The sequence below is a fragment of the Bison bison genome, unplaced genomic scaffold (assembly GCF_000754665.1).
Source record: "Bison bison bison isolate TAMUID 2011002044 unplaced genomic scaffold, Bison_UMD1.0 scf7180017864134, whole genome shotgun sequence".
NCBI lineage: Eukaryota > Metazoa > Chordata > Mammalia > Artiodactyla > Bovidae > Bison > Bison bison.
This window is the reverse complement of record NW_011494706.1, coordinates 3,826,581-3,849,470: the sequence shown is the minus strand read 5'-3', so window position 1 is coordinate 3,849,470 and position 22,890 is coordinate 3,826,581. Positions and strand designations below refer to the sequence as shown.

The following is a 22,890-nucleotide window of genomic DNA, read 5'->3' as shown; positions in this document are numbered from 1 at the left end:
AGCTGACAAATTTTCTTTCTTCAGGTCCCCTCTCTGGGTCCCAACTCTGATGACTCTCACAAACAGAAATACCATTTGCTGGGAGAGACATGGAGCATATTTTAAATTACTACTATGCAAAAACTCCTTATTGAGTCATTAAAATGTATGAGGACTCTGTAGTATGTGCATGGGAAATATCAAAGGTTTCATGATTAGGGCACTTGGTCTAACTGTCTTGGATGAAGAAGCACATTGTTTAGTGTAAGGTGTTAATTGATAGCAGTTAGGGACTGGCTTTATTTCCAATAAGCCCCAGTTACCTAACTTTGCATTTTTCCCGGTCAACTTTGAGTGTCAGAGCTTTCCTAACCTTCTGCTATGTCTAGATGGACAGTTTATCCTTACTAATATATGTCATCTGTCATTGCATTGTCTGTTGCGTTAAGAAGTAAAAAAAAGGCAGAAGGCAGAGAATGCGTTGTGGCGGTGCCTTGTGTTGTGGGGGAGACACTTTGGAGATGGAGTTCTGGGTGCTGCTTTTGCACACTGTCTGGCCATGCGTGTTGACACGAGGTTTACTCTCTGGTACGTGTCTTGTTCTCGTTCAGTTGCTAAGTCATGTCCAGCTCTTTTGCAACCCAAGGGACTGTAGCCCGCCAGGTTCCTCTGTCCATAGGCTTTCCCAGGCAGGAATACTGATGTGGGTTGCCATTCCTTCTCCAGGGGATCTTCCCAACCCAGGGATCGAACCCATGCTTCCTGCTGGGCAGTCAGATTCTTTACCACTGAGCCTCCAGGGAGGCCCACTCTAATATGTTTCTTGAATGCTTAATGATGAAAGTTAGAATGAAAGAAAAAAAAACAAATTCTGTGCTTTTCTGCCTAGGGCATACATGACAGAAAGTTATAGATAATATGCCTTCAGTTTATTCAAAAGGAAAAGATTTGATGGTTCTTCTTCTGTTTCACTCTATATGAGCTTCATTGGAACTCGCATTCATTATCCCTGGCACCCTGTTGTCCTTAAATAAATTTTTGTTGAAAGGATGAAGAAAGATTCAATGTTTTTGTTGCTATTGCTAGAATATAGAAATGGCTTTGTTGTGAGCACTGGGTCACTGGGAGCTCAGATGATGCCTTCTCATGGTAGTGTGGGAAAGGAGCTTCCTGAATGAGGTATAGCTGGTGAAAACGCTCCTGAATGGTGTATCATTCTTAGATTCGATGTCTATAACATAACAGTTACCAAAGGCAGTTGTTTCATTCATTCAGCATTTTCAAACTGAGCGTCGACTGTGTGGCAAGCCTGGATCTAGATGTGAGGATATAGTTGTGAACAAAATAAACACATATCTATTGTCAGTGAAGTTGACAGTCCAGTCAGTCATGGCTCACCTCTTCACTGTAAAACCATGCTATGCCATTTTGGCTTCCTGAGACAAATTTTGCTTATCTTGGTTTTTTTTTTAATTTATATTTCAGTAGTGACAGTGGTGATTCCCTTTTCTTTCATTGCCCCACTTTCCCTTCAATCCTTCTTTTAAATTTATGACAGGGGAACATTGATATAGATCATCACTCTGCAAGGTCCTTTTTTAAAATCTTAGTTCTGTCTTTGCCTCTGGGCTTCCCAGGTGGTGTAGTGGTAAAGAAACAGCCTGCCATTGCAGGGGACGTAAGAGACACGGGTTTGATCCCTGAGTTAGGGAGATCCGCTAGAGGAGGGCCTGGCAACCCTCTCCGGTATTCTTGCCAGGAGAATCCCGTGGACCAAAGAGACTGGCGGGCTCTAAAGACCATAGCGTCTCAAAGACTTAGACACAGCTGAAGTGACTTAGCATGCACACGTCTTTGCCTCTGTTGTATGCATAAACTTTGGAACTTGCTAGTTTAAATGTTAAAATTGGGAAAGAAAGTGAGCTTTCATATCTTCCAAGATTAAACTGCCATTTCAGAAATCTCATGGATACATGAGAGAGCCTGAATCTTCTACATCCTCATTAGCCCTTATTGATCCCCATCATGTCAGTTTTCCCTCTGATGACAGAGAGCCAACTCATTGGAAAAGACCCTGATGCTGGGAAAGATTGAGGGCAGGAGGAGAAGGGGGTAACAGAGGATGAGATGGATGGCATCACCAACTCAATGGACATGAGTTTGAACAAATTCCAGAAAATATGAAGGACAGGGAAGCCTGGTGTGCTGCAGCTCATGGGTTTGCAAAGAGTCAGACACGACTTAGTGACTAAACAACAAAGACATCACATACCTGAGTGTACTTTAAGCCCGAGGTGAATAAAACAGAAGCACTGAGCCCTCACTGTGTGCAAAGATGCATTCTGTTTCTAGTGGGTGTATGGGTTACCATCTGGGCGTAAGTCAGAGTTGCATGAACGCTTTCTGTTGCATATGCCACGACGGAAATTATGCTTTTCTGCTTTGAAATGTTCTTTGTATTCCTGAAAGAGGTAATGTGTCTGTGAGGGAGCCCAGCTTGCCCCCGGAGAGGAAGGTGTGTCTGATAAGTGGATAATTGGCTTTTGACAGACTCTGAGACAGTCTCACTCCTGGAAACTCACAAAGCCTTGTTGTGAAGTAGCTGCACATCAAATAGGATGTGATCGTGTTTCAGATGTGGGGCAAATGCCTTGTCTTAAGTAGTAATTGTGTTCTGAAAAGGAAAGAAACCCGAGCATTTAATTCCCCCCAGAATTCCACCGCCAACCTTCTTTAACCCATATTTTGGCTTGTTGCTATTTTGACTTGTTGCTTTTCTTTTAACTTTCCCACCAAGCATTCTAGTTTCCTCATTTCAAAGAGACAGACTAGGCATCAGAAGCTCATACAAAGTGTGTCTTCCCCAAGAAAGCACTTGGGGAAAGAGTATATCTCTCCTGAAGGACTTTTTGTTTTATATTTTTCCATGTGCATAATTTTCTCCTTTGCGTTAATATGTATAACAGAAGCCTATGAAAATCAGAATTATGTAACAAGACTTAGATAAGTCTTGTTCACATGCCTTAATAAAAATTTTAGTCTGGTTTATTGAAACATGGTAAACTTAGAATACTGATACAATAATGTATTTTACAGTTACAGATTTTCATAACTAATCTTACAGCCAGACACCAATAATTCCTTGTTTGCATAATCCCAAATGTGAGGCATGAATATTACAAATGCACACTCATCAAGAACTGATAATAAGTCTTCCCAGAAGGGACACGGGTATCTAAATAACTAGACAGATTTATTTTTTGTTTGTTTAAATCCACATCCAAGTTAGAAATATTTTGTCTTGATGGTTTCTTCTGAGACCAAGTGAGAAAAACTCTCCTCTAACGTGTGATAGAGGCAGAAAAAAGCCTTCAACCTGAAGATAAAGTACTGGGTTAGTAGTTATTAAATGGAGCAGTTACATGTTTTTTCATCCTTTATACACACGTTTATATCTATTTAGGGCTTTTGCCTGGTCTTCGCTGCCATTCATTTGCCATTTTCCGTTTCATCCAGAGGCATACATTTAGCTCGGTTACTCACTTTCTCACTGGCATCTGCTTTTTGTAGGCTGACATGCAGCAGAAGAAAGAACCCGTTCCAGATGACTCTGACCTGGATCGCAAACGCCGAGAGACGGAGGCCCTGCTGCAAAGCATCGGGATCTCACCAGAGCCCCCTCTAGGTACTTTAGAGTGCTTTGTGTTTTAATATAGCCTCAGATTTGACTTGTGTAGGATATACCATGTCCAGCGTTTACTATTCTTTTACATCTCCTTTTGTTTTTATGTTTTAAGAAATGCTTTGGCTTATGGCTCAGGTGTATTTATTTTTGGAATTGAGGGGGCTGGAAGGAGATAGGAGGACAGATTGTAGAGTGGTTAGCAATTGGCTGCTTACTGGCTGATGCTGCAGTCAACCTAACCCACTGCATTACTGTTAGAGTGTCTTACACTTGTTAAATGAGTTACCACTGGTAAATACCAGAAATCACAAGATGAAGAAGAAAAGCTTCATTTCCATTGCTGAATCCCAGCCTCTCTCTGCCAACCTAAATACTGTGAATCTGGTTATGAATTTCATAACCACCCCAGGCACAGAGTTATTCTATGATGAAAATAGAATGCTCGGTGGGAAACTTAAAGGAAAACTTGAAATGGTGGCAGATTAGCAGCTAATTAACATGTTTAAATTTCTTTGACTCTGTTGTGTATCTTGGTTTCATTGCTGATCGGCGTCTTTACTGCAACACCCTTCCTCCAACTCATTCATACCTGGTTACTTGTCCACGATCTCATTTTATTCAGGATTTGGATGTTGAACTATTTCTTTTATTTTTGTTGAAGGTAACTTGGTACATAATATGTTTATTCTGTCATTATACATCACTCATGTGATAAGTTATTTTATTTTTCTTTATCCATTTGCTTTCCATACATTTCAGAGTAATCCCAGGGTGTCTGTAAAACTACATGATATCCAATATAGTAAAATAAAAGCTTTAAAAATAATACATATAAATAAAGATAGTATCAGATCCCCTTTTATAAATCGTTCATCGTTTAATTCCATCATTGGCTTTTATATTAACATAAATTTTCATTTATTTCCATAATTACTTAAATTAACAATAAAAATTATCCCATGAACAATAAAATGGCAAGTGTGTGTATCAATATAAGTAAGTAAAAGGGCAAAATATAATCATATAAATTATTATGTGTTTCTGGATATCATTCAGTACATACACACTAAACTAAACACCATGAAAAAACATTTTATGCTCAACCTCAGTGTGTACTAATAGTAAGTAAAATCATATGTCTATCAATGATATAATAACCCCCAATAAGACGTTGATTATTTTGTTAGTTTCTTTGTGGTATGGGAGATATAACCCACAGGATATTTGAGTGATGGGTCTTCTATGAGGAGCTGACAAACCTTTTTATTACTTAGTTGACAAGTAATACATGTTAGACCCTTGGCAATTATATTTTTGCCTCAAAATAGCCTTTGAAGTTCTGCTGCAGTGTGAACACTGGTTAAACACAACCGTAGAATATTTGTTCTCCCCTAACCTGCGTAAAGCCAGCAATTAAACCTTAAGAGCTAAACAGTTTAAATATCCCTAAACCATGACCAAATTCTGAACTATCCTGTCATCCCTGCCAAAGGGCTCTGGCAAAAGTGGAGCCCGTTTTCAACTTTTATCCATCCCTCCGACTTACCCTCTGACTTACTGCAAAGGGTAATCAGTGAATTAATTGTAGAACCACGTGAAAATTCCTAGTTTCTTGACAGATCTGCCATTGTGTTATAGGATTTGGGCAACATAGTTAAACCCTTTACCTTATTAAATAAATAAAAGGAAATTGCACATGATTGAAACCAAATGGGAATCTACACTATGTATTGAAGTTTCTTGCTGCCCATATGGCTTCTCTGGCAAGAGTGATACTGAGATCCCGTTCTCATCTGGCCTGGAGCCACCTTGGCTATTTGGTGCAGCTTCTATCTGAAGGACGTTTGGCTTGTATCTGAAAGATAGAGGGGGAAAATCCATTTGCATTTCCTCTAATTTATTTTCTTTTATTACCCTTGCTTTGAGAGTTCCAGTCTGCACTGACCTTGCTCTTTGAACCTGTTTCTCCTGTCTCCAGAATGGCGGTTTGCCTATGTGTACACGGCAGTGCTTTCTAGAGCTGCCAGATGCAAAGAACACAATTCCCAAACACAGTAAACAGTGCAAGGGATGCAACTATTAATTAAGTGTAAAAATAAAGCAGCCTGGCATTGTGCTTTGTTTTGAAAGAGATTTTTAAATTATTGGGTTCAACATTTACCCTTTTCTCTAACTGTCGTTTAGTCTCTCAGTAAATGCAGCTTATACTCCACAGACAATAGACTTTCCTCCAAGAAATGCAAAACATGCAGCAGACTTTTCTGACTCCCTGTGACCTTCTAAAATTCCTCAGAATCACTTATTTCATAATCATTTAAAGTTTTATAGACACCTCGTTTTATTTTGAATAGGTCACATCTATACTAACAAAATAAAGTGGAGCATTAGAATTATCTGGATAGTTCATGCTAGAGAGGGATTTGCCTTGAATTATCCAGGTAACTGTTTTGATTCTCCATTTTACTTTGTTAAGGTGGACATGGCCTTAGAATCTCTAAGTTAATTCTGTCTAAATTCATTTCAAATTTTAATTTCCGAAGTATGAAAAATTCACTGGACTCTTTTCCTTTTCTTTTCTTTCCTTTTTTTTTTTTCCTTATCCCATCTCAATCTCTCCTGGCCATACAATCACTTTAATTTGAGCCCGTTTGTTTTGATTTATCTGACACTGCTCTTCCCAGTGCAGCCGCTGCATTTTTTAACATGGGATACCTGTTATTTTCATTATTTAGTCCCAACCCCTATGTCTCCCTCCTCGAAATCAGTGAGCACTCCCAGTGAAGCTGGAAGCCAAGACTCAGGCGACCTGGGACCATTGACAAGGTAAGAATTGTCCCTTCACAAAGGCCGTGGTGGGATGTCAATAATACCTCCCTCCCTCTCCCCTAAAAAAAGGCAAGAAACCAAAAGTCTGAAAAACCACACCATTCCGTTGCATGTGGTTAACTGTGCACTCCTCTTTACGTATCAGTCATTTTTTTATGTTTACATTTTGGTGGCTTGCTATTTTTGGTGACATAGGATTGATTTTGAACCCTTGAAGTGATAAGTATCACTCTTTCGTGAATAGGCTAATTTGACACCATGTGTCTTATTTGACAAAGCACAAGCATATCCATTGGCTTCAGTTTAAAAGAAAGTAGGGAAGGACCAAAGACAAACGGAATATATATCTAGCTTCTCATTATTCTACCTGGGTTTTGGTTTCCATGAGAATCTTTGTGACACTGAGATGTTGTAACCCTAAATTTACTTTTTCAAAAGTCTTGTTTATTTGCTTAATAGAGTTGACAAATTTGAGAACTCGGTCCCCAAAGTGTTTTTACTATCATTATTAATTATTATAATCATCAGGATTAACTGCTTCATTTTTGTCAGTTGCCAAACTTTTATTACACTAGGTATATTCCAAGATTATGTAACGAACTTCTCAAGGCCGATATAGACATTCTCTAATTTGACCACTGAGAGAACGTCCAAAATGTAGCAATGTGATGGGAGAAAGGAGATGGCTCATTAATATGCACGGGGTCATGGAAACGTTCTTAATTCAGGTGTCCTCAGCAGTGTTCCCACATGTGGGTGCCCATAGGCAGGCGATAGAGATGAGTGGGGAGTGGGGCCTTTGGCAGCTTGTTAGCTAGCACTCCCTTTATAAATCTCAGATGCTCTCTTCACAGCTCTTGGGCTTGTTGAGCTCAGATGGGAACATGGACCAGTTTTTCCACACTTTTCAATTTTTCATGAGAAGCTAAGACTGCAAATATTTATGCAACAGTCTCATAGACATTAAGTGTTAATGACTTTGTTAAAAGGAGTTGTGGGCTAGATTTGGCTCATGAGTTGGTGATGTCTGACCTCTCTGACTTTTGAAACAATCATAAAGCATTTTAATAAAGCTTCAATAAAAGAAGCAATCATCCACAGCCCCAGCATTCTAACAGATCAGCCTTTGTCTTGTCAGGGTACTTTTCGATCCTTTTACCTGTGTATATGTCTTGCTACTGTATATGCTCCTGGAGGAAGTGAAGTGAAAGTCGCTCAGTCATGTCCGACTCTTTGCGACCCTATGGACTTATACAGTCCACGGAATTCTCCAGGCCAGAATACTGGAGTGGGTAACCTTTCCCTTCTCCAGGGCATCTTCCTAACCCAGGGATCAAACCCAGGTCTCCCACATTGCAGGCAGATTCTTGACCAGCTGAGCCACAAGGGAATTCCTGGAGGAGAGGTATACAATTTTGCATTTTTCTCTGTTCATTTAACACCTTATTATGAGCATTATCTTCTGATGGTCCTTTGTTTTCAGAAAAGCCTCGGCAATTTTGGTAGAGGAAAACAGAGAAATGAGAATAGGGTTAGCCTATGTTGTAGGATTTTTAGCTTTCTGAAATCAATATATAAGACTAAAATGATTTCACCAATACCTGTCTGTTCATGAATTTCAGACTTGAGTGTTTTGTCTTCATAGGTCTTTTGAAACAGGTTGGACACTGCTTTCAATTTGAGAAGAGCGAACATAGAGGCTTTTGCGGGCACCAGGCTGGTTTGTGTTAACAAATCGCCTTTGTAATTTGGAGTAGCACACGTCTTCTCCTCATCTTTTGCTTTGAACACTTCAAAAGGTCTTTGAGGGTGGGGGAGGAAAAGTAATAATAACACAGCATGTAAGATCTAACATTTATACAAGAGCTGGCACAGTATAATCACATTCCTTAGGGGGGTCCATTGGCCTATCATTAAGGTAATATTTTTGCCTGTTTCTGCACAGCGATGGCATTGTGTCAGTGATGCTTAATGTCAAGGGGCTCCACTGGCAGTGTTAAATACTATTACCGACTTCATAGTCGACGAGCCCTTTTGAAAACTTCTGGAGAAAGTTGACTGATGCTGTTAGCACTCTGGGGACAGCAGCAGTTATTCTGTCGGAGGGAACCTCATTCCTTTCCCCTTCTTACATGATTTTTTAAAATTAACCACTTTGGAAGAGGTGCTATCTACTTCCACATCACACAAACTCCACAAACTCCAACTAGCTTCAGTTCTCTATAGAAACATTCTGGCAAGAGTGGGCAACTGGAAGTCAAGGAGTATATCCCTTGCTAAGTGCAGGTTTCATAGTGATGCAAAGAAACTGGCATTGAGGAAATGATTTTTCAGAAGAACTGAGCACAGGCTTGGCTTGAGAAGGCATTAGGAATAGCTTAGTAAACAGTGCCCTTGTTTTGAACTTAGGCACATTCCATGCAAATTTATGTTTTTGTTTCCATAAAGTATATATGCGAGTAAAATTTCAGAAGAATGTTATATTTCAGTTTTTTAAATTCTACTTGGAATGTCTTTTTCTGTAGAAGAAACATCTTTGAAAGCAGTTACTGTTAACTCTAACACTTCGTAAAACACGAGACTGAGAAAAGCACTTGGTAATTCCTAAGAATATAACTCTATAGCCATAAATTTGCATATTTGTGTAGAATTTGGACTTTTTGAAAAATGGAAAATCTTGCAGAAGATAACTTAGGAATCAAAGCAACACATCTGGTCCTACCTAAAGGTGCACATAAATTCTGCCATTCACTTGCCAGACTTTCAAACCAAAACTACAGTTTGCTTTGCAGAGCCAGAATTAGCAAACACTTCTTATATAACCCCTGTAAGTGGTTAATTTGGAAATTGGCATACTTAATATGCCCTATTATAAAGAAAAGGTTAAATAGTGCTTTAAACATATGAAATATAACAAAATTTTCTTTTATTGATTTTTAAGAGCAGTTAAGTACATTTTCTAAACTGAGTGAATAGAGAGGAGACGTATTTAACATTTTTTCAATTATACCAGTGTAATTTTTAAACTTATAGTATCATAATTTGTGTTCCAATTTCTGCTTCTGTAGTTATAGCCTGCTTCTCATTTACAATTTACATTTGTTGTACTTTTCTCTTTCTCATAATTAGTTTTGGTAGAGTCAATTAATCATTGCTTGTTTAAACATACTGAACAAAGAATAAACTCTTGGGTTTCAAAAAATTAACCTATTAATACAAAATTTGAAAGACTAGTTTTACATATAAATGTAGATGGAAAAAAATCCTAAATATGTTGTTTGCAGCTGGAATCCAATACAGTATTAAAAGGATACAATGTTATGCTTAATTGTGTTGGATTCAAAAATTCAAGGATATTTTAATATAGAAAAATGCTACCTTAATTCAGCATATAAAAAGGTCAAAGAGGGAAAAGTAAATATTGCAGTATATACTGAAATGGTACTTGCAAAATGTAAATATCTAGTCTCATATTTTAAAACTTAGTAAACTAGGAATATAAATGTTTTTCTCAATATGATAAAGAATATTAATTTCAAAGCAAGAGCTTACATCTTTGATACATGAGAGTGAAGCATTAGCATTTTATAGCTCTTAAGGAATGATTTATGTTTAGTTGAATACATGTCTCTCTTCCTCAGGAAATGATAGGTTCCTTGCAAGAAGGGACTAAGTCATATTTGTGGTTGTGTCCATATGATAGGTGTTAAACATTTATTGAAAGAATCAAGTATCATCCTACTTTTTACAGGGCATGGAGGCACAGAGAGAATAAATAATTTTCTCAGGTTCACGCAGGACATAGCTACAATGCTAGGTTTGAACCTGGGCAGGTCAATACAAGTTTCCACAATCTATACCTCAGCCCTACATCATCTCTAACAGCAATCGCTGTGTGATACACAACCTACTCCATAAGGTAATCGTGATTAAACAAATAGTATCTGTAAAGCACCAGGAAAGGAGTCTGACATATATTAAGAATATGTGAGTTTTAGCTATTAGGTTGATGAAGAAGTAATTGTGGTTTCAGACAATGAATTCTAAATCATTAGAACTAGGCTCAAACACATTTTTATTAATCAAAATAGGAACCATTACAATCAATACATTTTTGCCAATGAGAAATGTTTGTTTATTCCTGTAGCATAAAAACCCATGCTTCAGGATTCAGGGAACTCTTGGAAAGCATTTTCTTCCTCCTGCTTGCTGTGGAAGCATTTTGCCTGAAAATGGTTTTTGAGATGCTTCAAGGCAGTGGTTGTTGGTTGTTGAGAGGTCAGGTGAATATGATGGACGAGGCAAAACCTCGTAGCCCCATTCATTGAACTTTTGAAACTGGTTATGCAATGTGTGGTCAGGCATTGCCAAGGAGAAAAATTGGGCTCTTTTTGTTGACCAGTTACAGGTCATTTTGTTGACCAGTTACAGGTCAACTGCAGGCATTGCAGTTTTCGGTACATCTCATTGATTTGCTGAGCACACTTCTCAGATATAACGATTTTGCTGGGATTCAGAAAGCTGTAGTGGTGGGCAGCAGACCACCAAACAGTGACCATGACCTTGTTTTGGTCCAAGTGTGGTTTTCAAAAGTGCTTTGGAGCTTCTTCTTGGTCCAACCACTGAGATAGACATCTGCGATTATAAAATCCACTTTTCATCACACGTCACAACCCAATCAAGAAATGGTTCATTGTTGTATAGAATAAGAGAACACAGCACTTCAAAATGATGATTTTTTGATTCTTGGTCAGCTCATGAGGCACCCGCTTAGCCAGCTTTTTCACCTTTCCAATTTGCTTCAAATGCCTAATGAGCATATAATGGTCGGTGTTGAGTTCTTTGGCAGCTTCTCATGTAGTTGTAAGAGGATCACCTTTGGTGATGGCTCTCAATTGGTCATTGTCAACAGCCAGTGGCCACCCACTACGCTCTTCATCTTCAAGGCTGTCTCTCCTTTGCCAGACTTCTTGAACACTTCTTGAACGCACACTGCACTGTACGTTCATTAGTAGTTCCCAGGCTGAACGTGTTCCTCTTGCGAGTTGTGTCTGCTGCTTTATGACCCATTTTGAACTCAAATAAAAACATCGCTCAAATTTGCTTTTTGTCTAACATGATTTCTGTAAGTCTAAAATAAATGTAAAATACACAGTAGGTAGTAAGTCATTAGCAAAAAAAAATAAGGCAAAAAATGCTCATTAAAATGATATATGCTGCTGCTGCTGCTAAGTCGCTTCAGTCGTGTCCGACTCTGTGCGACCCCATAGATGGCAGCCCACCAGGCTCCCCCGTCCCTGGGATTCTCCAGGCAAGAACACTGGAGTGGGCCTCCATTTCCTTCTCCAATGCGTGAAAGGGAAAAGTAAAAGTGAAGTCACTCAGTCGTGTCCAACTCTTAGCGACCCCATGGACTGCAGCCTACCAGGCTCCTCCATCCATGGGATTTTCCAGGCAAGAGTACTGGAGTGGGGTGCCATTGCCTTCTCCAAAATGATATATAACATAACCATATTTATTTAAAGATGTACTCCAGTATCAAATGGCAAAGTTCAGCAATGCAAAGCCGCAATTACTTTTGCACCAACTTAATATCACTGTTTGATTTACCCTAATCCTTAATTCCTAACCTTCAGATATTTGACCAGAAATGAATCTATTTAAGTGATAATAATTCAGCCCACATTTATTCTTATGGACATGGATGGCTTACAAGGGACTTTGCTTTAGGGCTGTTCTCATGTTTGGCTGAGACTCCTTGGGCTTCCCAGTGACAAAGCTAAATTAGAGAACGCATTGGCTTGTGGAAACTAGGAGAGTATTGACATCATAAAGTTTACTGTACACCAGGGCATGGGCTACACACTGTCCAAAATTTGATTTAAAAGGAATACTTTCAAAGTGATTTCAAAGTTAAAATATGTCTCAATATGATAACATATTGTGCAGTCTCTTACTACATAACCTCCTTAACTAGATAGAAGATGACTGATGTTTGAATTTTGTGACAAGTGGCTTGGGCGGATGGATAGTAATACAGTAATTCAGTTGATTTCTGTCCTCCTTTTGGACCATCTATGGCCTAAATACCATCACTAAGTTTTCTACCTTCCAATCAGTCAAGGACACTCAAGCACCCCCCCATTTATTTTTAATGATCTCTTATTATAGAAATAATATCAGGTCATTTTATACAATTAGAAAAGATAAATGAGCAAAAGTAGAAAAAATTACATTCCTACGAAGAATATGCATTGGCATTCTTAATACCTTAGTGTATATTCTTTCACACAAGATGTATGTCATCATGTATGTGATAAATGATGTCATACTGTACAAACTGAAGAACTTGCATTTCTAGTCAAGTATTTCTATTTTTCCATTTCAGTACATTTTCAACTTATCTACTATATATACCATCTTCAGATTTCCCCAGTTGCTCCCAACATAATCCCATTATATTAAAATTGTCTTCTTTCCCAGCTGTCAATACCTATCAGCTAAAACCCTTATATCCTTGATTTTCTGTACAGAGGTGAGGCCTCTCCCAAGGGGACTTAGAGAAGCAGAAACAGAAGTGTCTTCTGAAACCCTTAACAGGAGAACAGAAGTGTAGAGGGAGTGGATTAGGGTTCTTTGGGGCTTCTAGCGTCACGTGCATAGCAGACCAGAACTGAAACTGATGTCTGCAGATACTCTGCTATTCAGTTTGAATGGTAGGCTTCCATATAGTTCATATTGTTTTATATTGAAAAAATACTTGGGGTAAAATTCAGATATTTAATTTTCTAAATAATATTTAAATTCAGATATTTAATAAACTCTACCTTTCCCTGATCCACTTATTGCCTAGTGAACTCATGAATAAGGCAATTAGAATAATTTATTCATGGTCAACTTGTACTGGCCGCACCTGGTCACCACTTTTTTCTCGTGATTTGAGGAGAGGAAAGTGTGTTCAGGGGCTCCGTGAGCTTAATGCCCAACACGAAATCCTCAGGACTTTCAACTGCATCCACAATTGGACTCCATTGGATTCTCTGGCACTCTATGAACCTCAACGGATTTTTACCTCTTTTTGGTGAAACCATCCTCATCTTTTAAGGTGCTCTGATAACTCAGAGGCTAAAGGCAAGATGTTAAGGAGGTTTTAGTAAAGGTGAAAAAGTACAACTCAATAATGCCAAACCTAGGGGGGAATTTAGTAAGACTATTAAGATTTGGTATATACAAAATTCATTAAATTATCTTTATGTAAAGAGGAGTTGGCAGGATGCTTGCTACCAGCTAATTGGACTTCAGGGAGACTGAAAATCTCTGATTCAAGGCTATTTAAAAGTCACTGTCTTTACAAATTAAAATAAATTGTGTACTATAGGATTTTTTTTCTTTATGTAGCACATGGACTGACTAGTTAAAAATTGTTGCTATCTTGTCAGGCAGAGAGTACTGTATATAACCATATGGTTATAGTATCAGGGTAAGCATCTATTTTTAGCAGAGTTGCTGAGCTTTCTTCCAGAGAGACAACTTACTGGATAGCAGGTCCTTTATGGAAGATTTGGGGAAAACACATCCTTTTTTTCTGATGGGAAGTCTTGCATTTCTCTGAATCCAGCGCAGATGGACTTCCTGCGTGACTCAGAGTGGCCTGTGTCAGAGCTCCTGGTTAGGGCTTCGCTGTTAGCCAGTGGAGGGAAGATTCTCACCCAGTCAATTAAGAAAGAGGCTTGGTATAAGTATGTGTTGCACTGTTCCAGTTTTATTTCTGACATCAGAAAATCTTTATCATCATCACTGCCAGTCCAAAGTAAGGAAATCATTGAGGCTGGAAAGCAAAACATTAACTCATTATTTAAATGTCATTCTTAATTAATTGACATCACATTAACGATTCTGACAGGCTGAGTGATATGATAGATATTTAAATGTCTTTGTTATTCAATGTATTCCTTTTGGAAGTGGCACTTAGAGAAACAGTTTGGGGATGACACTGACTGGGGATTTTCTCTTGGGCACTATGCTCACATTGGCCCAAACTTTTCTTTGTCGGTTTAGTGACTAGTGATTTGCTTGATATAGAAGACATGTGAAGCAAGAGTCCAGAAAAACTCTGGGAGTCAGAGTACCCTGCCCTTGAGCAATCTTTCTACCTCTTCAAGATAAGCTTTCCTTCTTCAGTATGGAAGTGAGTCTGAAAATTCTTCTGGAACCATGTGATGGCATCATGCCACACAGACTGAGTTCTTCAGAAGTGGCTTGCAGAGATGAAGGAAATCAGGCAGACATGCCCTGATGTATGCTCTCATTTTTTTTTACATAAAGAAAGTAAAAACTGTTTCTTAGGGAACCAACTTGCCCTCATACTTAACACCTATCCGCAGAAAATGCAGGTAAAGACCATTCATTTGTTCATTCGTTGATCACATTCATTCAGTAAACAGTTAAGAATCTATCGTACAACACAATAAATGCTAGACCTGCAAGGAAGACAACAATGAAGGAATTCTTCTCTCTTCTAAAGATCCCACTCGAGTAAATGACATATTTAATTTGAAGCTGTCTGAGGATATGTTTCTATGTAGTTCCAGCTCTCGAATATTTGTACTCATAGAGGTGAGCAGTAATATCATAAAACATTATTCCCAGGTGCAGTTAATTTGTATATTCTTGTGGGACAAGTGCTTGTGATTCATTACTTAGAGTCTTGATATTTGGTCTTGATATTAGGTACTTGGTAAATTTATTTATTGAGGTAGGGGTGTGTGGGTGTGTGTGTATGTGTGTGCGTGTGTATACACACTTATGCACATGCACAGTTTGCAGAAACCTCAATGGGATGGGTGCGGGGTGAGTGAAGAGATGAGGACCCAGGTAAAAGCTGGGTAGTGCAAGGTTGCTGGGCTAGTTACCAGAAGTGGCCTTTGCTCAAGGGGAGCTGTTGGAAGTGGTCAGAGCACTCAGATACAAAGCAAGGATTTCCTAGCAGAAACAAGGCAGAAACCAGTTACTGGGCTCAGGGCAGAAAGGCAGGTGGGACTCACAGTGTGTTTGTCTTGATGCTGAGGCCCCTGGGCTTGGTAACAGTGCTCCTTATATCCTTCAGACCATCTGTACTTGGTTTTAAAGCTTGATGCAGGGCTACTATTGAGGTCAAGTGGATTGCAGGTTGGCAAAGAGAACTGTGGGATAAGAAGCACAGTCCCATAGAGAGACAAGCTATTTGTGAATGAGGTTATTGAGGACAAATATATTTAGAGAATAAGGCATTTGAGTTGGGTCTCACATGGTGGCTATGCTTTGGACAAGTAGAGATGGGAGAAAGGGCATTCCAGATCATATAGAGGGAGAGGTGGGGGAGAGGAGACGTGTGGGGTATAGAATGTGTGTGAAGGAGTTTGAAAATACATCAGAGTCTGGGAGGCAAGTATGGCCTTGGATTCCTAGTCCTATATTTGGAGACAGGAAAATATTGAATTTACCTGGAAACTTACTAAAAATACAGATACCTAAGGCATAGATCTGAGTTGAGGTCTGGACCACTGCATTTTTGTAATGCTTTCAAGATTTGAGGATGTGTTTGGGGGAGCCATAGATCTGATAAAAAGGACAGAAAATGTGAATGAGGATTGTGGTGCTAGAGAAGGAAAGAAGAGCCTGACGAGACAAGAAAAGGTTAAATGCTTTTGGTGTTACGGATGGATATGCCCAAAAAGCATGTGGAAAGGAAGAACTTTGAGTTCAAGGATGATGAGGACTTCAGGGTTATCTTTTGAAGAAGATATGTGGGCATCTTGGAGATCATCTGTAGCTATAGAGGTGGGGGGAGAAGAAATTACTCTGGTTGGGCAATGTCTGTCTTTATGGGGATGGAAAGAATAAGGACCCTTCCAGAGGTATAATGAGAAGTGAAAAAGACATCAGAACATTTAGGGTCAGGAACACTAAAAGAAATAACATGCTTATGAAGGAGCCAGTAGTCACCAGAATCATAGAGATCAAGTATGAGAAACAAGAATAAGCCATGGGGTGTGATGGGTTAGTGGTCGTCATTTTCATCATCATCATTTTTGTTATTTACCCCTTGTGCTGTTTTATTTCCATAGGGTGAGTTCCTGGGAGTGAAACGAGTTCCAGAGTAATTCTGTGTTTGTGATTCTTGCTCCACGCTGGCGTGTTGCTTTCCCAAAGAACTGTACTAATTTAAAACGCCACCGGCAGTAGATGAGAGTGCCTCAGCCACGTTGAATATTAGCATTGCAAATGATGGATTTTTTTCTTTAAAAAAAAATTTTTATTAAATTTTATTTTTAAAATTAAATCTATTTATTTTTAAATGAAACAAAGATGAGTATTTTTAATGATAAAACGTACAATTCACTAAGAAGAGAGACATCATAAACCATTAGACACCTAACAATAAAGAAACAAAGATACAGAAAGCAAAATCAGAGGAAATAGAAGGGAAAAGAAAATATATAATCACAGTGAGACATAGTAACATTTTTCTGAGAATATCAAGTGCAGAAAAATAAGAATAGGAGCATCTTAAATGATGTCATTAATAATTTAAATATGATAGATTTCTATTTATATTAATCTTACAGCCTACACAAATATATTTAAAATTTTGTATTTCATATGTTATTAGATGTCCATAGGACATTTAGAAAAAGTGGCAGAAAGATAAACATTGCTAAATTTAAAAAAATATAATTTTTCTTTTTGTGATTCAGTTATACATATACACATATATTATCTTTGAAATTATTTTCCAATATAGGTTATTACAAGATATTGACTATAGTTCCCTATGCTATACAGTAAATCCTTGTTGCTTGCTGCATATCTATTTTTTTAAATTAGAAATCTAGCATTCTGTTCATACTAAGTCAAACAAGTGGAATCAAAATGGCAAATGATGGTTCTTAATGACTGCCTTCCAAGTATTTATCAGACAACTCTTTCTTATAACCAAAACCAAAAAAAAAAAAGGTAAGAGCAAAGATGCTCTTTAAGGGAAAAATATTAAGACTGTCTACTCTGGAGTCTAAGAAAATGGGAAGAAGACTGGAAACTCCTAACATGCTCTGAACAGAAAGAAATTAACCACTAATCAGAGAGTGTGGTTATACAACACAGACATCATATCTCTTACTCCTAAGTTATGCTTTCCATGGAGGGCCAGGGATTGTTTTGCATTGTTTGAATTTTTACTTCCTTCTATCTAATAAACTGAGTGAATAAGATTGGGCCAATGAAGAGAGACTTTTGTAGGAAGCTGGATAGTAAAAGGGTGTGATATAAACTTCTGTTTGTCTCTTAATGGGTTCACTGCTAGTATGAATAATTTTGGTGTCTGTCATATTCTTTTTCTTTATAAGAAATATTGAAAAACAGGTTGTTCCACAGATTATTAACTGTTATATGGTAGGCCTTTTTAGATGAGATACCAGAGGCTACACTGTTCAACATGTTTAGTATCCAATAAGTGAGTGATTATTCACCATGGTGTGGGAAGATCCTGTATCTAGAAGTTTGAAACAAGTTGGGAAATGTGACCTTAAAGTCTGTCCAGCTGCCAGTCCAGCCGTAGGGCCATGGAGCCATGATGATGCCACATTAGGTTAGAAATCACTAGGTTATTCAATATCTGTGCAAGTAGCAGCTTCCTCATGAAAAAAATCCTCCTGTGGATCCTCAGAGAGTTAACCTAAGAAATCAACCTACAGATGATCAGAGCAGATCAAATACAGCTCTTAAAAATGAGCAAACAAAACCAAGATGGTTTCCCAGACAGGAACAGTAGACAAAATCTAATTGACAGAATTAAAGATTACATTCAGCAAAACGGGTTCTGTTGGTCATCCCAAGAAATTAGGGAAAGTGGAGGCTCTGGCAGCAGTGAGTGGTGGTCTAGTCCTGTTATAAAATGTGGACATGATGGGCATAGGACAGGGAGAAGCTTTAATAGTTAAATATTCATCTTCACTTGTTCTAATTCTAAAGACACTGCTAAAGTCTGACTTCCCAGAAGTCAGTCTTCAAGGAGAAGACTTCTTCAGGCTTGTATAATTGCTCAGCCTGGCATTTGCTGTTCCTGTGACAGATTGGTGACTTGGCATCTAAAATATAACTGATCAGGTCTAGTAGTCTTACTTTAAGGGTTCAATGTGTTCAGGTGAGTTGTAGGTAAATAATAGAACAGCTGTGACCACCTGGGAGCTGCCACACTCTTCCCTTGCCTGAGAAGAGAGAAAAAGGCCCCCAAATTGTCCCATCAGAAACCTGAGCGCAAAGGAGCTGATCCCAGCTCTTATGAGGGAATGCTTCTCACAGTCAGCCAGAGCCAGAGGCCACTCTTCTGTCTGTAGCCAAGGAAGTATCCGTAAAGATAAAAGGTTTGGACCCCAGAGATAAGTGAACAGCAAGGGTGAATCATTGTAATGGATTCGGTCACTTCCATCATTTGAAAGGGATGATGGAACTAGTGTCCAGGGCCAGAAAGAGCTGCTTTCCTTGGACAGAGAACGAGTGCACAGCAGCCGTTTTCACCCCGGCTGTACATGAGAGCGACTGAGCGACTTCACTTTCACTTTTCACTTTCCTGCATTGGAGAAGGAAATGGCAACCCACTCCAGTGTTCTTGTCTGGAGAATCCCAGGGACGGGGGAGCCTGGTGGGCTGCCGTCTATGGGGTCGCACAGAGTTGGACATGACTGAAGCGACATAGCAGCAGCAGTACATGAGAGAGTTTCAAAAAATCTGGATGCCTGGGTCCCACCCCAAACATTCTGATTTCATTGGTTTAAAAGTGGCCTGGGCGTTAGGCCAGCGAGTGTGAATCACTCGTTTAGATGCTGATGTATTTGAGGATCAGTGATGCTTTCTGCCTGCCAGCTAGTGGAAGCAATAGTCTAGCCTCGTTAGCTATTCTCTAATGGTGGTTCTAGGATCAGCTGTGAGCATTCCCTGGGAACTTGTTAGAAATACAGATTCTCAGCCCTACCCCAGAACTACTCGAATCAGAATTTCTGGGCTTGAGGATCAGCACCTGTATTTTAACAGTCTCTCCCAGTCATTCTGATCCATGTCAGAGTTTGAAAACCACTGATCTAAGTCCAGACCTTACTACTCGAAGTGTGGTCCACAGCCCAGCAGCATCTACCCTGCTAGGAGCTGTTAGAAATGCCGAATCTCAAGCCACCCCAGACCTACTAAATCAAGACGGGCATTTTAAACGATATTCCCAGGTATCTGTGCATTAAAGTTTAAGGAACACTGGGCCTCCTTGGTGGCTCAGACAGTAAACTTTGAGAAGCACTGGTCTCAGAAACGGGGACCAATTAGTGTTCTCACCAGACTTTAGTTGTCATCTTTCAGTGCCTTTAGGTCAGAGGACACGAGCATAACCGGAACTTACAAGGGGAGCTTAGAAACTGCGTTCTGATACCTCTGCAGAAGGTGCTTAGGTGGGTTCCATTATATAGATGGGGCGTTGTGTCAAAGAAACATTGGTAGTAGATACAGAAGCTATTTTACGTTCACGGTAAATGTGGCCTAGTAAAAAGAGCTGCTGCTGCTGCTAAGTCGCTTCAGTCGTGTCCGACTCTGTGCGACCCCATAGACGGCAGCCCACCAGGCTCCCCCGTCCCTGGGATTCTCCAGGCAAGAACACTGGAGTGGGTTGCCATTTCCTTCTCCAATGTGAAAGTGAAAAGTGAAAGTGAAGTCACTCAGTTGTGTCTGACCCTTAGCGCCCCCATGGACTGCAGCCCACCAGGCTCCTCCGTCCATGGGATTTTCCCGGCAGGAGTACTGGAGTGGGTTGCCATTGCCTTCTCCTAGTAAAAACAGCTACTGTTTATCAAATACTTACTTTGTGCTGTATAGGGGTAATTGCATGCAATGCCTATAGAAAACCAGAGAGAATCCATCCATCCATCTGTTCAACTATTATTGTATTATATAAGCATGCACTGTGGGACAAATTGAGAAAGGAGCACTGACATATATATACACACACACACACTACCATATGTGAAATAGGCAGCTAATGCAAAGCTGCTCTATAACAGAAGGAGCCCAGCCTGGCTCTCTGATGACCTAGAGGGGTAGCATGGGGGTGGGGGGACAGGGCGGGAGAGAGGCTCCAGAGGGAGGGAATATAGAAAGAGAGTTATAACTGATTTGCATTGTTGTATGGCAGCTGTATTTGCATTTTTGTATGCCAATACAACATTATAAAGCAATTATCCTGCAATTAAAAAATCAAGAGAAATAAACATGCATCCCAGGCATGGGCCTAGGCATATTCTTATAATTTAGGGATGTAGCTCTTCCTGCTATTTTGAGACTTAATTCCAGAGTTTAACAGCAAACTGTCATAAATACACTGATGTATAATAAAACCATAGGTAAAGATATCTTACGAAAAAAGTAAAGCAGGATAAGAGAACGGGATGAAGAGTGGCAAGGAAGTGCTGCTTGCGGGAGGTGGTGAGAGAAGGAAAGCCTCTCTGGGCAGGTGACATTTGAACTGAGACAGAAACTAAGCAAGCAGAAGCATGAGCCACATGGCTCTTTGGGGGAAAAAACATCAAGGGGGACACAGTGAGGGAGAGGCTAGCCCTTAGAGATGGACTGGGGAGAGAGCTGCAGGCCAGATCATGAATTGTCGCATAAGCCATGGTAAATCCTTACAGACAAGGAAACTGAGCAGGCTTCTCAAACTTCAAAATGCCCCCGGATGACCTGGGGCCTTATTAAACTGTAGTCCAGAGTCAATGAGTCTGGGTGAGATCTGAGTCTCGGCATTTCCAGCAAGTCCCTGAGATGCCAATGCTCCTGGTCCGTGAACCACTCTCAGGGTAAGCACGAGGGTGCAGGAGTTGAGAACTGAAGCAGCATGTCCACTATCACAGAGCTGGTAAGTCACAGAGGCAAGATTTGAATCTCAGGTGCCTGACCCCAAAGTCCCCGCTGTCCGTTGGCTGCCTCCCAGGTACTTAAGCCTCACTCACCTGTTAACTATATACCATGCAGGAAATTTAAAGGGCCTACCCGAGAAAGGTCCTTGTGTGTGCTGTTCATGGAAGAGCTCCTTTTATGTGGTGGAGAGATAACAAGGGAAGTTGATAACTATTGGTAACCTTGGTAACCATTGATACTTTGTGCTAGCTCTTGTGAAGTACTTAGAAGACATTAAGACATTCCTGGCATCTTGCGAGACAAATGATATTGCCATTTGTGACCATCTTGGTGTAATACATAAGAAACACCAAAACACCCATGAGCCTCAAAATCTAATGCACTGTAATTGCAGTCACTGACCCAAGGAAGCCAGTTATTCTCCAGGCTCTGCAGTCATGCTCTGCCTGGCCCAGCCTCCCCAGATGCTTCTACTCTGGCCCATTCAAACCCTTGTAGTTGATCGCCATCACTGTGGGGAATGCTTGCTGCTCCCTGGTGTGGCTTGGTTCTGGGGTTCATATGAAGCAGTTTACATGCTCCAGTCAATCATGCTTCAGTATAGAATGAAACGACAATGAAAAGGGGGTGTGTGGGGGTGGTTGAATATTTTGCTCTGGGTTTTCTTCCATGGAAACAACTGTAGCTTCCAGTATCAAGCAGTTGTTCCAAAGGAAAGACGGCTTCTCTTTCTCTTGTCCCTTGATATCCATGGGGTCTTCCTGGCTCCTGGGGGCTGTGGGGGTGACAGAGGGGAGATGTTCTACGTACATATTGTATATGCTGTTGCCTTGATGAATGACATGGTTTGGTTTGGTTCGTTTCCCTCCCCTTTTGTTAATTCTCTGTGTTCTTCTTCCTTTGTGCTGCGCGATTAGGACCCTGCAGTGGGACACAGACCCCTCAGTGCTGCAGCTGCAGTCAGACTCAGAACTTGGGTATATGTCTGCTCTTTTGTTACTCCTTTTATTATTTCTTTGCTACGGTTGTGTTGAAAGGCCGGAGCCATTGTTGCTCTTGCCTTTTTCCCCTTTGTTGAATTTCCAGTTTGATAAGTTTATTTCCTTCTGTTAGTTTGCCTTCTGCAGTTACGCTTTGAAGAAAGTCTCTCTTTGTGGAAAACACCACAAAAAGATGGCTTTTGACACCCCTCTTTTAATTCCTAGTATTGCAAAACAGCCCTCCCCCAAATGAAAATTACAAGCATATCACCATGCCTCTGCTTCGAGGTGGGGCGCACAAGTTCTGTGACGACAGATATGTTTAACTTGATCCTCGCCATCTTCCCCTTGACTAACAAGTTACCTTAAGTTAATCTTTGTCTAAAACCAGTATGAAAATGTGTCTTGTTTGTTGCCCTTTCACTTTTTTGGGAACTCACAATTGGCATTTAATTTGAATCCAGTTTGAGGGTATAAAGATTCCTGTTA

At 39.9% G+C, this 22,890-nt stretch overlaps 1 protein-coding gene across 1 annotated transcript in view; it reads left to right on the top strand.

The window, feature by feature from the left end:
• DYNC1I1 (dynein, cytoplasmic 1, intermediate chain 1) overlaps nucleotides 1-22,890 on the top strand; it is a 380,358-nt gene that overhangs the window by 50,063 nt on the left and 307,405 nt on the right. Inside the window, exons 3-5 of the mRNA XM_010839743.1 lie at nucleotides 3,550-3,664; nucleotides 6,397-6,487; nucleotides 22,339-22,398. Coding sequence (XP_010838045.1) covers nucleotides 3,550-3,664; nucleotides 6,397-6,487; nucleotides 22,339-22,398 — 266 coding nt within the window. The remainder of the gene's footprint in view (nucleotides 1-3,549; nucleotides 3,665-6,396; nucleotides 6,488-22,338; nucleotides 22,399-22,890) is intronic.